This window comes from Pseudophryne corroboree, chromosome 1, assembly GCF_028390025.1.
Source record: "Pseudophryne corroboree isolate aPseCor3 chromosome 1, aPseCor3.hap2, whole genome shotgun sequence".
NCBI classification, from domain to species: Eukaryota; Metazoa; Chordata; class Amphibia; order Anura; family Myobatrachidae; genus Pseudophryne; species Pseudophryne corroboree.
Genome location: NC_086444.1, coordinates 804,645,618 through 804,658,923, shown reverse-complemented (window position 1 = coordinate 804,658,923; position 13,306 = coordinate 804,645,618). Strand labels below are relative to the sequence as shown.

Sequence of the window (13,306 nt, the reverse complement as noted above, 5' to 3'; positions counted from 1 at the left end):
AGTGATGCCAGTGTGCTCTGGCCGGGGGGCCCCCTGACAAAGGGGGGCCCGGGGTACAGTGTGCCCTGAATCCCCCCTTAATCTGGCTATGACCACAGCTAAGCTGCAGTTATATTCAGTCCTCACAGAACTCTCAAAACTGAATGTGGATTAACCAATGGGGCCAGATGGGATAAGCTAACCACCAGAGGCCACATCCCCTTTACAAAAGCGCATGAAGGTACCGCTTCCCAGTTCTTATCAATTGGGAACTATGCTAACCCTTGCACTATGCAGCCATTTCCCATGCTGTGTACTTCTTTATACTATACCGAGATGTCATGTAATGTTTCTCATGCTAATAAAGACTTTAGTGTGTCACAACATAAGCCTGCTTTGATGAACAACATTAGCATTTTCAGAGAAATACAGTGCATGTACAAATATATTTTATGATTCTGAGTTGGGAGCAAAGCAAAAACAGCAAGTAACTTTGCTCCTGGACAAATGCATGGGGTGCAAATACATTTATTTAATTATTTATTTATTGTTTTTACATGCATGGTAAATACCGGCAGCTTTTGCATGTACACCACAATGCTGGACAGCTTTATTTTTACACTGTAAATGACATTTGAGGTTGGACACTCCACTCTCAGTGCAGCATGGTTTTACCAAGATGCATATGTATTATGTACTTGCACTCAAAATCAACCCCTGTGTGTGCAACTGAATTAAATATTTCTGTTTTATTATACAGTATATAAAGGAAAACATCTCACCAGGTTCACCTCTTCTTCCTCTTTTGCCTCGTTGCCCTGGAGGGCCTGAAATGAAAACAGAAATACTTAATTAGAGTTGGCAATTATGTAAAAAAGAAAAAAAATCTAAACACTGTAACTGAGCATGTAGGATTGTTTGTTTGTTTTTTCAATTCAAAAACTTTACATGGAAGTTCTACATTAGCACAACTGATTTGTGGTCTTTTGTATATGTTGATCTGACCTTGTCAGTGCTTGAACCTCCGACCTCTCAGTCACAGCTATAGCAAGGACTGGAGCCTAAGAAATTCTATCTGAAGTAATTTCAGAACTTTCTTATTAGTGTTCACGACAAGCAATTATTCACTGGATTATTCATTATGAATGAAATTCAGATTGAAATACCAAGGGCAAACTATAAGAACCGTGAGGCTATGGATCCATGGCAAGCCTAAACTATCCTATCCGAAAACACACAATGCGTGTCAAGGTAACCACCAAACTGTGAAGGACATTTGTATGTAAATCTTTAAAAATAGAACATTGAATATTTACTGTTAATATAATACACACTAGTAAAGACCTTTACATTTCTGTGCAGATCATTTTAGAAACAGTGAGTTTTTATACCAGAAATTAACAACAATGACATGATTTTACATGTTCTGAATCCTCTCTACATAACGTATGGGGTGGTCTTTATAAATTGTGTTTTGCCATCGCTGACATTTTTACGTTTGGAATTGTACTTATGCAAAGGAAGGGATCAGTAGAATGTATGAAAAACTTTTCTTTACAAATTTAAAATACGACCATATCTTACACAAGACACTGCAAAAACTCTAATCTATGTTCCCATTATCTCCCGCATTGATTATTGCAATAGCCTCCTTACTGGTCTTATCAACAATAGACTCGCACCACTACAATCCAATTTAAATGCAGCTGCAAGGCTGATCTTTGCAATCTAATCTAGGTAGCACCTATTCCTTGTGTATCAATGCCTATTTTCCTATAGATTGTAAGCTTGCGAGCAGGGCCTCCCAACCTCTATGTCTGTCTGTTATTACCCTGTTTTGTTCTATTACTGTTGATCCAATTGTAAAACGCAAGGGAATAAGCTGTGCTATTTAAGAAACTGATAATAAATGTGCTTTTTGTGAGGGTAACAGTGTTGGTGGTGGCATAGAAATAGTGTTTGCAGATGAAGGGAGACGGTGTTGGGGGAAAGAGGGAGATGGTGTGGCAGATAGTGGTGGATAAAGGGAGATGTTGGTAGAGGAAGGGAGATGGTTTTGCGAAGGCAGGGAGACAGAGTTGGTAGCAGATGGGATATTGCATTGGTGGAAGCAAGGAGATTGTATTGGTGGAGGCAAGGCAATAGTATTGATAGAAGCCAATATATGGCTTTGGTGGGAGCAGGGAGATGGTGTTGGTAGAAGCAGGAAGTTTGTGTTAGAGGAAGGAACGGAGATAGTATTGGGGGAGACACAAAGATGGTGTTGGTAGCAGAAAGGAGATGGTGCTGGTGAAGACAGGGAGATGGTGTTTGCAAGGCAAAGCAATAGTATTGGTGGAAGCAAAGAAATGGTGTTGGTGGAAGTAGAGCAATGGCATTAGTAGAAGCAGGGAGATGGTGTTGGTGGAGGCAGGGAGATGGTGTTGGTAGAAGCAAAGTAATGGTATTGGTGGTGGCCAATAGGTGGTGTAGGTGGAAGTAGGGCAGTGGTGTTGGTGGAAGAAGGAAAATAGTGTTGGGGGATGAAGAAAGATAGTGTTGGGGTAGATAGGGAGATGGTGATAGTGAAGGCAGGGGGATAGAGTTGGTAGAAGATGAGAGATAACGTTGATGGAGGCAAGGCAATGGTGTTAGTGGAAGCTGGAAGATGGTGGTGCTGGTGCCAGGGAGATGGTGCTGGGGAAAGAAGGAAGATAGTGTTGGTAGACGATGGGAAGTGATGTTGGTGAGGGTAAGGTGATGGTACTAACAGAAGTGGAGATATACTGCTGGTGGAAGCAGGGAGATGGTATTGGGGAAGAAGGGAGATGGTGTTGGGGGAAGAATGGACATAGTATTGGGGAAAGCAAGGAGTTGGGGGAGGCAAGGTAATGGAGTTGGTGGATGCAAGGAGATATTTATAGTGAAAGCATGGAGATTTTGTTGGGGATAATGGAAAATAGTGTTGGTGGAGGCAGGTAGATAGTTTTGGTAGCAGAAGGGAGATAGTGTTATAGTGTTGACGGAGGCAAGGGGATGGTGTTGGTTTAAGCATTGAGATGGCATTGGCATTGGTGGAGGCAGGGAGATGGTGTTGGGGAGGAAAGCAGACAGTGCTGGTAGCAGATGGCAGCTATAAAAGGATATTTGTGTGTTCAGAAACTAAGGAAAAGTGGTAAGTGGCCTAGCTGTCCTCTGATTAAAGTGGTTTAACAAAATGAAGTAGTGAGATAGGGAAGCTAGGTGCTGTAATAGTTAGATAATAGTTACTGGCATCTAGGTAATAGTTACTCATACAGTATATTCAACATGTAATTTGTACCTACACACTGGAAAGTGACAAAAGGTTGCTGTATTTGAGCATAAACCGTTACGGGTGTGTATCGTGTTGCCGGTGCACGGGATGCCAGCGGTCAGCATCCCGATGCTGGGATCCCGGCTGCAGAATGCCGGCTGGGGGGATCATGCATAGCAAGCCCCTTGCGGGCTCCCACACGAGCTTTCCTAGTAATTAGAATTTCCCAGTAATGAGAAATTAATTGACAGGGCAAAGTATCAAAAAACATATGTAGAGACACAATAAGAGCCCGTCTTTGTGATATATAAATGTAAAGTGAAGGTTTATGCGATTACTTTACCTCCTGCTTCGGGCCCTCTATTCTTACCAGGCATGTTCAGTCAGCAGGCTGCGCATATGCAAGTGACAGTTAATGTATTGCCATAGTGGTAGGGCAGCACAGTTGGCATAATGGTAAGCATTAGTACATAAGTTGTGAGTTCAATACCTGTCCAAGTCACTATATATATATGCAGTAAGTGTGTTTTCCACTTATTTGTGTGGGTTTTCTCTGGGTGCTCCAAAACATACTGATAGGTTAATTGACTACTAACTAAAAAGTTAACCGTAGTGTGTTTATGTGGCTTTGTGGAATATAGATTGTAAGCTCCATTAGCAGTGACTGATGTGAATTAAATATTCTCTGTAAAGAACGGCATAATATGTGCACATTGTATAAATAACTGCTGTTAATAAAGAAGTCGAGCCACGTGGGGGAGTGTTTGATGGGTATATAAACTGCATGTGGACATTTGGAGAGAGTCTGATGGGCATCTTAATGAACATGCAAGCGAGTCTTGGAGCATGAGGGGTTCCGATGGATATATAAATGGCATGTGGCCATAGGATTGGTGTGAAAAAAAAATGGAGATACTCTAGGGTGCCGATATCCAGGTGCATTTTTAGAGAGGAGGGGGCCCGTGTGCTGACTCCGGGAGGGCCCCCTCCTCTCCACGGCGCCGTAGGCTCTGGCATTGTGCCGGAGTCTGCTACGCATGCGCAGGTCTTCAGGAAACATGGCACCCGCCATGGTCTGGAGACAAATTTCATACTGCGCATGAGCGGCAGCCATTTTGCGTGAGATTATTGCCATGGCTCCAGTGGCTACAGCGCCCATCGTGGGACCCCAGGAAGGTAAGTATTAAAACAACATGGGTGCAATGTGTTTCAAAATCACAACAATATGTAACCAGTTACATGAAACAGAAAAGCGGACTGTACTCAGGGTACAAATGAACATACTGTACAGAAGGACTTCATTGTGACAATACATTAGTGCACTGAGGTGTCCAAAATTGTACATATTCCTGCTGCAGAACTTGAAGACAATTACAGAGTTAGATGCACTGGTGAGATAAGTATCCGAGAAATGGTAGGGGTCCTGTAAACCAGATGTTCCCATTCCTACTAGTTAGCGGATGGTGGATTTCACCATGTTGCTTATTCTCAGGGTGAGGTTTGCAGGAAATAGTAAATGACTGTATGTGCTTGCTTTCATTCTTTCAGATTGTTATATAATATACTTGCACAGTATATTCTGCTGAACCAAAAATCTATATTTCTTTTGTACACTATACTGTATTTACAATTATTATTATGAACTATTCTCTGCAGTGCCGTTTTTGCAATCGCACAGGGCACCGGCCCGCGACTACGTTGTATAGTATTCTATGCGGTCTGGCTGGCCACATAGAATACTGTGAAAAGTCCCTCCCAAAAAGGTCCCCGCCTGAGAGAGGACAGTTTTGATGGATTTTTTTATTTTGAAGCCCGAGGTGCGTGGCTTCATCACCCAGTGTCTGTGACCAAACGTGCTGGGGGCGTGGGCTCTTGGACCCTCTCCGAACGGAGAAGGGCCCCGTTACTCCCCTACCCCTCAGAGCCAAAAGGCCTACTGAGGGGAAAAAGGGACTGTGGGTCCCCCCTTGCCGAAGCGCAGAGGGACCCTCGTGTATCCACAAGGTTGGCCAAAGCTTCCCCCTGGGGATCGGAAACAGCCTCTGGCCCTCCCCAAAAGGAGAGGGCCTCGGCAACTAGGGGAGAGGGTGGCCCATAAGGGTCTCACCTAAACCCCGAACAAAAAACCGTGACGTGACACACTACAAAACATTAATAAGTGCTGGTGTTGTGCAAAAGTGCAAAACAAGTGCGTGAATAAATAAATAAGTAAGCCCTAGCCAGAAGGCCGGGGGAGGGGGGGGGTTGTATAAAAAATTATCTTTGCCCTAGCCAAAAGGCCAGGGCAAGGGAAAGTGGGTGCAGACAGGAAGGGTTGAAGTGTTAAGTGCTAAAGTGCCTACGTGCATACTAGAGTAGAAGGCAGCCATTTTGGGAGGGACATTTAGACGGTGCACATGGGAGGAGGCAGGCAACGGCACAGCAGTTCCTATGAGAATAATGGAGATTACGGTCTGAATTGCTAATCAGCCTTTTGCAGGAAATTGCCGTGAAATCTCCTGCATTAGGCTATTGGTACATAGGTGGTCATTCCGAGTTGATCGCTAGCTGCATGAGGCAAAAAAAGGCACTTCTGCACATGCGTATGTGGCGCAATGCGCACGCGCGATGTACTATTACGACGAACGATGTAGTTTCACACAGGGTCTAGCTAAGCTTTTCAGTCGCACTGCTGGCCGCAGAGTGATTGACATGAAGTGGGTGTTTCCGGGTGTCAACTGACCGTGTTCAGGAAGTGTTCGGAAAAACGCAGGCGTGCCAGCAAAAACGCAGGCGTGGCTGGGCGAACAAAGGGCGTGTTTGTGACGTCAAAACAGGAACTGAACAGTCTGAAGTGATCGCAAGCGCTGAGTAGGTCTGAAGCTACTCTGAAACTGCACAAAATTATTTTGTAGCCGCTCTGCGATCCTTTCGTTTGCACTTCTGCTAAGCTATAATACACTCCCAGTGGGCGGCGGCATAGCGTTTGCACAACTGCTAAAAACTGCTAGCGAGCGAACAACTTGGAATGGCCACCATAGTGCTCCATGCATATATATATACATACATATATATATATATATATATATTTATTGATTTCCCCCCAGTATTTAATACATCAGAGGTATATACAGAACTGTAAAAGATGCCTGGAAAAGATGTAAATGTATTCTAGGTTATGACATCCGGTATGTAACCAACAAAAATGTCTTTTGATCATATTATATAGTCCTGTTAGGTTGCACTACAAGATACAGCAGTGTCAGGGCCGGCTCCAGGCATGTTCGACTGGAGCGGCCGCGCGGGGCGCCACTCTTTTAGGGCGCCGCACGCTGCGGCCGCCATATTCCTGCCTGGAGCCAGCCTTCAAACTGTGTGTGTGTGCGCGCAGCGCGCTGTGCGGCGCCGGCGTCTGACGTTAGACGCCGGCGCCGCGCAGCGCAGACGGAATCGTTCATCCGTCCAGCCGCCCGCCCGCCTGCCTGCCTGCCTGGGCCCACAGCAGTACTCCCCCTCCCGGCTCCCAGCACCGCAGTCCGCAGTGACAATGCCATGTAAGTTAAAATCTGCACTGTGGGGGCATTATATATCTGGCACTGTGGGGGCATTATGTTTATTCATGTGGGGGCATATCTGCACTGTGGGGGCATTATATATCTGGCACTGTGGGGGCATATCTGCACTGTGGGGGCATTATATATCTGGCACTGTGGGGGCATATCTGCACTGTGGGGGCATTATATATCTGGCACTGTGGGGGCATAGCTGCACTGTGGGGGCATTGATTCTTGCACTGTGGGGGCATATCTGCACTGTGGGGGCATTATATATCTGGCACTGTGGGGGCATATCTGCACTGTGGGGGCATTATATATCTGGCACTGTGGGGGCATAGCTGCACTGTGCGGGCATTGTTTCTTGCACTGTGGGGGCATATCTGCACTGTGGGGGCATTATATATCTGGCACTGTGGGGGCATATCTGCACTGTGGGGGCATTATATATCTGGCACTGTGGGGGCATATCTGCACTGTGGGGGCATTATATATCTGGCACTGTGGGGGCATAGCTGCACTGTGGGGGCATTATGTTTCTTGCACTGTGGGGGCATATCTGCACTGTGGGGGCATTATGTATCTGGCACTGTGGGGGCATATCTGCACTGTGGGGGCATTATATATCTGGCACTGTGGGGGCATAGCTGCACTGTGGGGGCATTATGTTTCTGGCACTGTGGGGGCATATCTGCACTGTGGGGGCATTATGTATCTGGCACTGTGGGGGCATATCTGCACTGTGGGGGCATTATATATCTGGCACTGTGGGGGCATATCTGCACTGTGGGGGCATTATATATCTGGCACTGTGGGGGCATAGCTGCACTGTGGGGGCATTATGTTTCTGGCACTGTGGGGGCATATCTGCACTGTGGGGGCATTATGTATATGGCACTGTGGGGGCATATCTGGCACTGGGGGCATTAATGTATCTGACACTGTGGGGGGCAATAATGCATCTGGCACTGTGTGGGCACTTATGCATCTGGCAATATGTGGGCATTTATGTATCTGGCACTGGGGGGATTTATGTATCTGGCCCTGTGGTGGCATATCTGGCACTGTGCGGGCATTTTTATATATGGCACAGTGGGGACATATCTGGCACTGTGTGGGCATTTTTATATCTGGCACTGTGTGGGCACTTATGTATCTGGCACTGCGGGGGCATCATGTATCTGGCACTGTGGGGGGCATATCTGCACTGTGGAGGCACTTATGTATCTGGCACTTTGGGGGCATTTATGTATCTGAACTGTGGGTGCATATCTGGCACTGTGTGGCCATTTATGTAGCTGGCACTGCTGGGGGGCATGTCACGTGTAGCTGGCACTGCTGGGGGGCATGTCATGTAGTGTTCCCGCTAGGCGTCTGTGGCTAGGCAATGTGTCTCAGTGCTGTGCCTGGCGCAAAGTGTATAGGAGGTTCTACCTGGTGCAGTGTGTATTAGCTGCACTACTGTGTGGTGTAATGCAAATTGCCACTATTATGTGGCCACGTACCTTCCCCACGAAGTAACTCCCATTAATTTTTGCTGCGCGCCTTCGGCGCGCACTGTCCATGCTTTGACATATAGGTGTGGGAACAACAAGCAGTATGTACATCATTTTGCCCTCCTAACTTAAAAATGTGCCCTCCCTGTGATCAGCACCATGCCCTAAAAAGTGAACACTATCCTGTGTAGCTGGCACTACTGGGGGGCATGTCATGTGTAGCTGGCACTGCTGCGGGGCATGTCATGTGTAACTGGCACTGCTGCGGGGCATGTCATGTGTAGCTGGCACTGCTGGGAGGCATGTCATGTCTATCTGGCACTGCTGGGAGGCATGTCATGTCTATCTGGCACTGCACATTATGTGTATCTGGCACTATACTGGAGACATTGTGTGTAAGGAACACTACTGTGGCTATGTGTAAGGCTGCTAATTGTGTGAAAATATTTTTACAGTTTGATGATATGAAGTTACGAGTCCACGCCCACTTTTCCAGAGGCCACACCCACTTTTCCGGGAGCGCGCACGCCTTCGGCGCGCGCATGGGGGGGGGGGGGGGGGGGGCGCTTTTACATTTTCTCGCTCAGGGTGCTAGTAGGCCTGGAGCCGGCCCTGAGCAGTGGTTCTCAATCTTTTTTGAATCAGCACCCTAGAGTATCAGAATTTTTTTAATGACCAAAAGTTTCTTATTGAGAAATTTTAGAAAGAAATATTAAATGAAGTAAACTGTGTTTATATATCATTCTTAGGATGAATTGTGTGGTGAGGGCCAAGATTTGCTTTTGTTCGTCAACATATTTTATGATTGACAGCTATCGGCACTGATTTTGCCTATTACATTGACCATAAATAATCTGAATTGGTCCTGGACCACCAATCCAAGGTACCCCTGAAAGTGCCCTGAGGCTCCCCAGGGTGCTACGGCACACAGTTTGAGTACCACTGAGATACAGTATCAGGTTTAAAAATAAAATAAAAATCAACCTAAAATGAATATACGCGATAATACAGACTGGGGATGTTTCCATGAAAATCACATCCCTTTATTTATATAAAAAGTGAAATACCTATTAAAAACTAATTTTCCCTACTTAGCTCCCAGTTGGCCCTTCCTAAATCCTCTTTCATTGTGACATTCATTTTATTTCGTCTGCAGGAAGCAATGTGTTGAAAGGAACAACGGGGCACCTCGCTGAAGGTGAAAACATGGAGTTTTGGCATTCGCTGCTGAAAAGATTAGACTACTTCTGTTTGCATCTGAGAACTGTGCAGATATTGCCATGCGCTCAGAAATATCCTGTCAAAGGTCCTAAAATGTCACTAAAGGGAAAAAAAAATCCTGCGGTTGTGTGTGGGCTAATGAAGTCTGTCTCTGGCAATCAAAGGATTAGTTCTCGAAGAAACGCAGCAACAAGCTGAAGAAAGGACAGCTGAATTGAGAATCTCTCTCATCAATGTTGACACTGTTTGGTAACGACCACATGCACCACTGTTTTTGAAAATGTCATATTTCTTGCAGAAACAGAACTGAAAGAAATGAAGTAGCTGGATACGCTGGCCTGGCATATTGCATTTTGCTCACAGGCAATTTCACTGCCCAGACAGTATATGTGAGTATATCACACGCAATTATTGCAAAGAGTTTGAAGATGCCATTCATTTCCTATTGTGGAAGAAGTGTAGATTCCATCAGCCCACAGAAGAAGCATGGAAAATAGAAGTTTAAGTGGCAGCATATTTGTAAAATAGACTAGCTTTGACAATGACTTATTGTAACATTGCCTTTGCTTGACAGAGTGCCAAGATTGTAAGTCACAGTGTCACTATGTCATCTGCACAGTGACATATTAGTCTCATGGGATTGTAAAACAAGTACTGTGCTACAAAATGTTCCCATATAATTAATGCAGTTGAAGGATAGGAGTTTTAATTACATGTATGGGTGGTAATAACGTTTTATCATTTTAAATGTTGGCAAACATAAAATATGTTTGTTTTATAACAATGTAAATATATTTCGTAGAAAGCAATAGATTCATTTAACAGATCATTTTGTGACTTTGGGTTTGAACTTTTATTAATCTAGAGACCCAGGCTAACTAAGAAGGTCCCTGGAAATGTCTAATCTTTTAATACTAGTCAACTGCGCAGCAATATAACTTATATCTGTTTCTTTGTGTTAATTAATTAAAAATACATGAGAAATTGATGCCAATTTATTAACTTTTCTGCTGAATCGGTAGCAAAGCAAGCATATATAAAAGCAGTTTGTAACATATTTATTTGTGAGCTAAAGAGTTAAACTGTCACATAAATATAGTAGATACAGCTCTCACATTCCCATTACTCCTTACGGGGGGGAGTAAGCAATGGTAAGAGTGGAGAAGTGAGCCAGTGGAGAAGTTGCCCATGGCAACCAATCAGCACTGATATAACATTTATAATTTGCATACTATAAAATTGCACAGAGCAGCTGATTGGTTGCCATGGGCAACTTCTCCGCTCTTTTCACTGCTTAGTACATCTCCCCCCAAATCACTAAACTGGAACTTGACAGACCCCTATTTTTCACACTGTAACAGCAACTGTACACATCTATTCAAATCATACCTGCCTACCTTATGGATCTCTTCTCAGGGAGATCCCAGAGAGGAGGTCCAAGCTATACATATGGTGGCCATGGCAACGTGATTCACATCATCGTGATCAGGCTGTGCAATGCCATACTTTGTGGCACTGCGCAGATCATAATGATGTAATATGTAGCAATTTACATCATCAATCGCAGCTTTATCCACTTCCTGTTATGAACCACAAGCAGTGGTTCATTCCTGTTCATGTATTTTATGTTATAGTTCTCTTGCAGGCCAGGATTTCCCTTTGCTCTGGTTTAGAAGACTCTTGTTTGCCGCCGGTGGTGAGTCTGTGTAATTGCAGCCTGTTTCCATGTGTTTAGCCTCACCTGTCTGTTAATTGCACCTGTCAGTTTGGAGTCGTGCAGCAGGGCAGCTGTACGACATAATTAATTAGGGTCCCTGCTGTGATTGGAAGAAATCCTTGTTATATTCTTTCTCAGTGCATTACACAGACGCCGGTGATAGTTTCTGTCTAGCTGCTTCCGATCTTGAAGCATTCCTGTCCAGGAGGCCTGTGTCTGATCCAGTATCTGATCCAGTGTCTGATCCAGTATCCTGCCTTGAAGCGTTCTTGTCCAGAAGTCCAGTGGCTTTGTCTGTTCCTGATCCTGATCCCGTATACTGTTCCTTGGTGTCCACTAGTCTGTCATTGGAACTCTGCCTGTCCTCCGGTCCTGAGAGCCTGTGTCAGCTACTTTGGGGGTTCCTGTCCGTTTGCCAGTATTTGTACCGGTTTCGTGAGTAGCGGCTTTGCCGCGTCCATTGGCTTAGGCCGTAGCTACTTGTTATTTTACTTTGGATTTATCTGCAGAGGGTTCTGCGTATGCTGTCACCGCCGGTACACAACAGTATTGTGTCGGCGTGTGGACAGCATTTCCTTTGTTGTTGTTTATCCTGGCGGCTGTGCCGCACATACTTTATTTAAGTTCTGTAGCACCCCTAACTGGGTACTTCCTTCTCTAGTTAGAGGTTTCTCTTGTCACTCAGTCTACGCCTTGTCTATAACTAAGACCGGGGGGCATCGGAGTTGGGCAGACATAATCCGTCCTTCAAACGCGGCTGCCGTGGGCCCAAGAAACCATAGTCACGCAGGCGTAGGCTGACAACGAGGGTGAGACAACGGAGTTAGGGATCCTTGGGGGTGCTGCCGAGCTCCGTATCTAATGCAGCTTTACGTTCCTGTACTTGGGGCTCATCCGCCCAGTTCCAGGAGTACCAAGTACAGTGAACGTAACACTTCCATGTGTAAATGATGGGATGGCGGACAACAAACTAGAAAGTCTGCGAGTACTCCCTGAAATTTGTGAGTCTCCCAGATATTCCGGATGAATATGTAATATAATATAACAAATAACATAACCAGCTTGTATTTACCTACAGTATATTGGCTCCTTTCTTTAGGTGCTGAAATGCTAATTAAAAGAACTTAATTGTTTGTTAAGAGTGGGATAGGATAGGTTAGGTTACAGATGTGTGAATCATACTTGCCTACTCTCCTGGAAGTTGCAAGAGACTCGAGTAGTCCCCCACACCACTGTAAGAGTAGGCAGATCTCCCGCATCCCACCGGCTTCCATGTAAAGTGGGCATGTCAGGTAGATAATCACTGGAATTGTAGCACCGTATGGAAGGAGCATAACTTAATGGTGCAAATTGCATCATTTTAGCCCTGCCAGTGGACCCTTGAATTGTGGCATTTTCCGATTACGGGGAGGTGGGATCTAATGACTTGAGAGGTCGGCCCTGCCCCCAAAGTGGTCAGCAGCGTCTGCTCTCTGGGCTTCTCCCGGAGAGGAGACACAAAAAGTCAGATACTGTAGGTCCCCTCACTTACATTATTTTTTAACTACATGTGTAAAACTGCACTTAACAGTCTTTAGATATCTGCATTAAACACTTAAACATAGGGCCAGATTAATAATGGAACAGATGGAGTTACAGCTCCAGGCCTTCACATAAAAACATTCTTATCATCATGGTAGCATGATGATAACCAGCTGCCAAACTGGTAACACAGTCGGCCATAATTGTTAAAATTGCTTTTCTAGTTTTCTCAGAAAATGGTGCAATTTTTTCTTTTCATACATAAAGGGATATATTCAATAAGAGTCGAAAACTGCCGTCTTGTCAGAAAGACGGCAGTTTCCGAGTGATTTAGGTCAGAAGGGGTTCCAATTTAAAAAAAGTCGGATTGAGGAGATTAGACGGGGGAGCGGGGCGAGGGAGGGAGAGAGAGTACTTACCAGTGGGGGCAGCTAGAGCCGCGGTTGGTGGAAGAGACTCTCTGATGGCCAGGCTCCTCTCTCCCGGGAGCGCTCCGCGGCTGGCAGGTGGCTCTCCCGGCAGTGCGCCCTCCAGCAGCTCCCTGTGATCTCATATACACGGGGAG

The 13,306-nt window shown here is 45.4% G+C and overlaps 1 protein-coding gene across 1 annotated transcript in view; it reads right to left on the bottom strand.

Moving 5' to 3' along the window:
- Nucleotides 1-429: 429 nt before the first annotated feature.
- LOC135049872 (collagen alpha-1(XXV) chain-like) overlaps nt 430-13,306 on the bottom strand; it is a 343,396-nt gene continuing 330,519 nt past the window's right edge. Inside the window, exons 3-4 of the mRNA XM_063955824.1 lie at nt 762-806; nt 430-437 (exon numbers count right to left, since the gene is read on the bottom strand). Coding sequence (XP_063811894.1) covers nt 430-437; nt 762-806 — 53 coding nt within the window. The remainder of the gene's footprint in view (nt 438-761; nt 807-13,306) is intronic.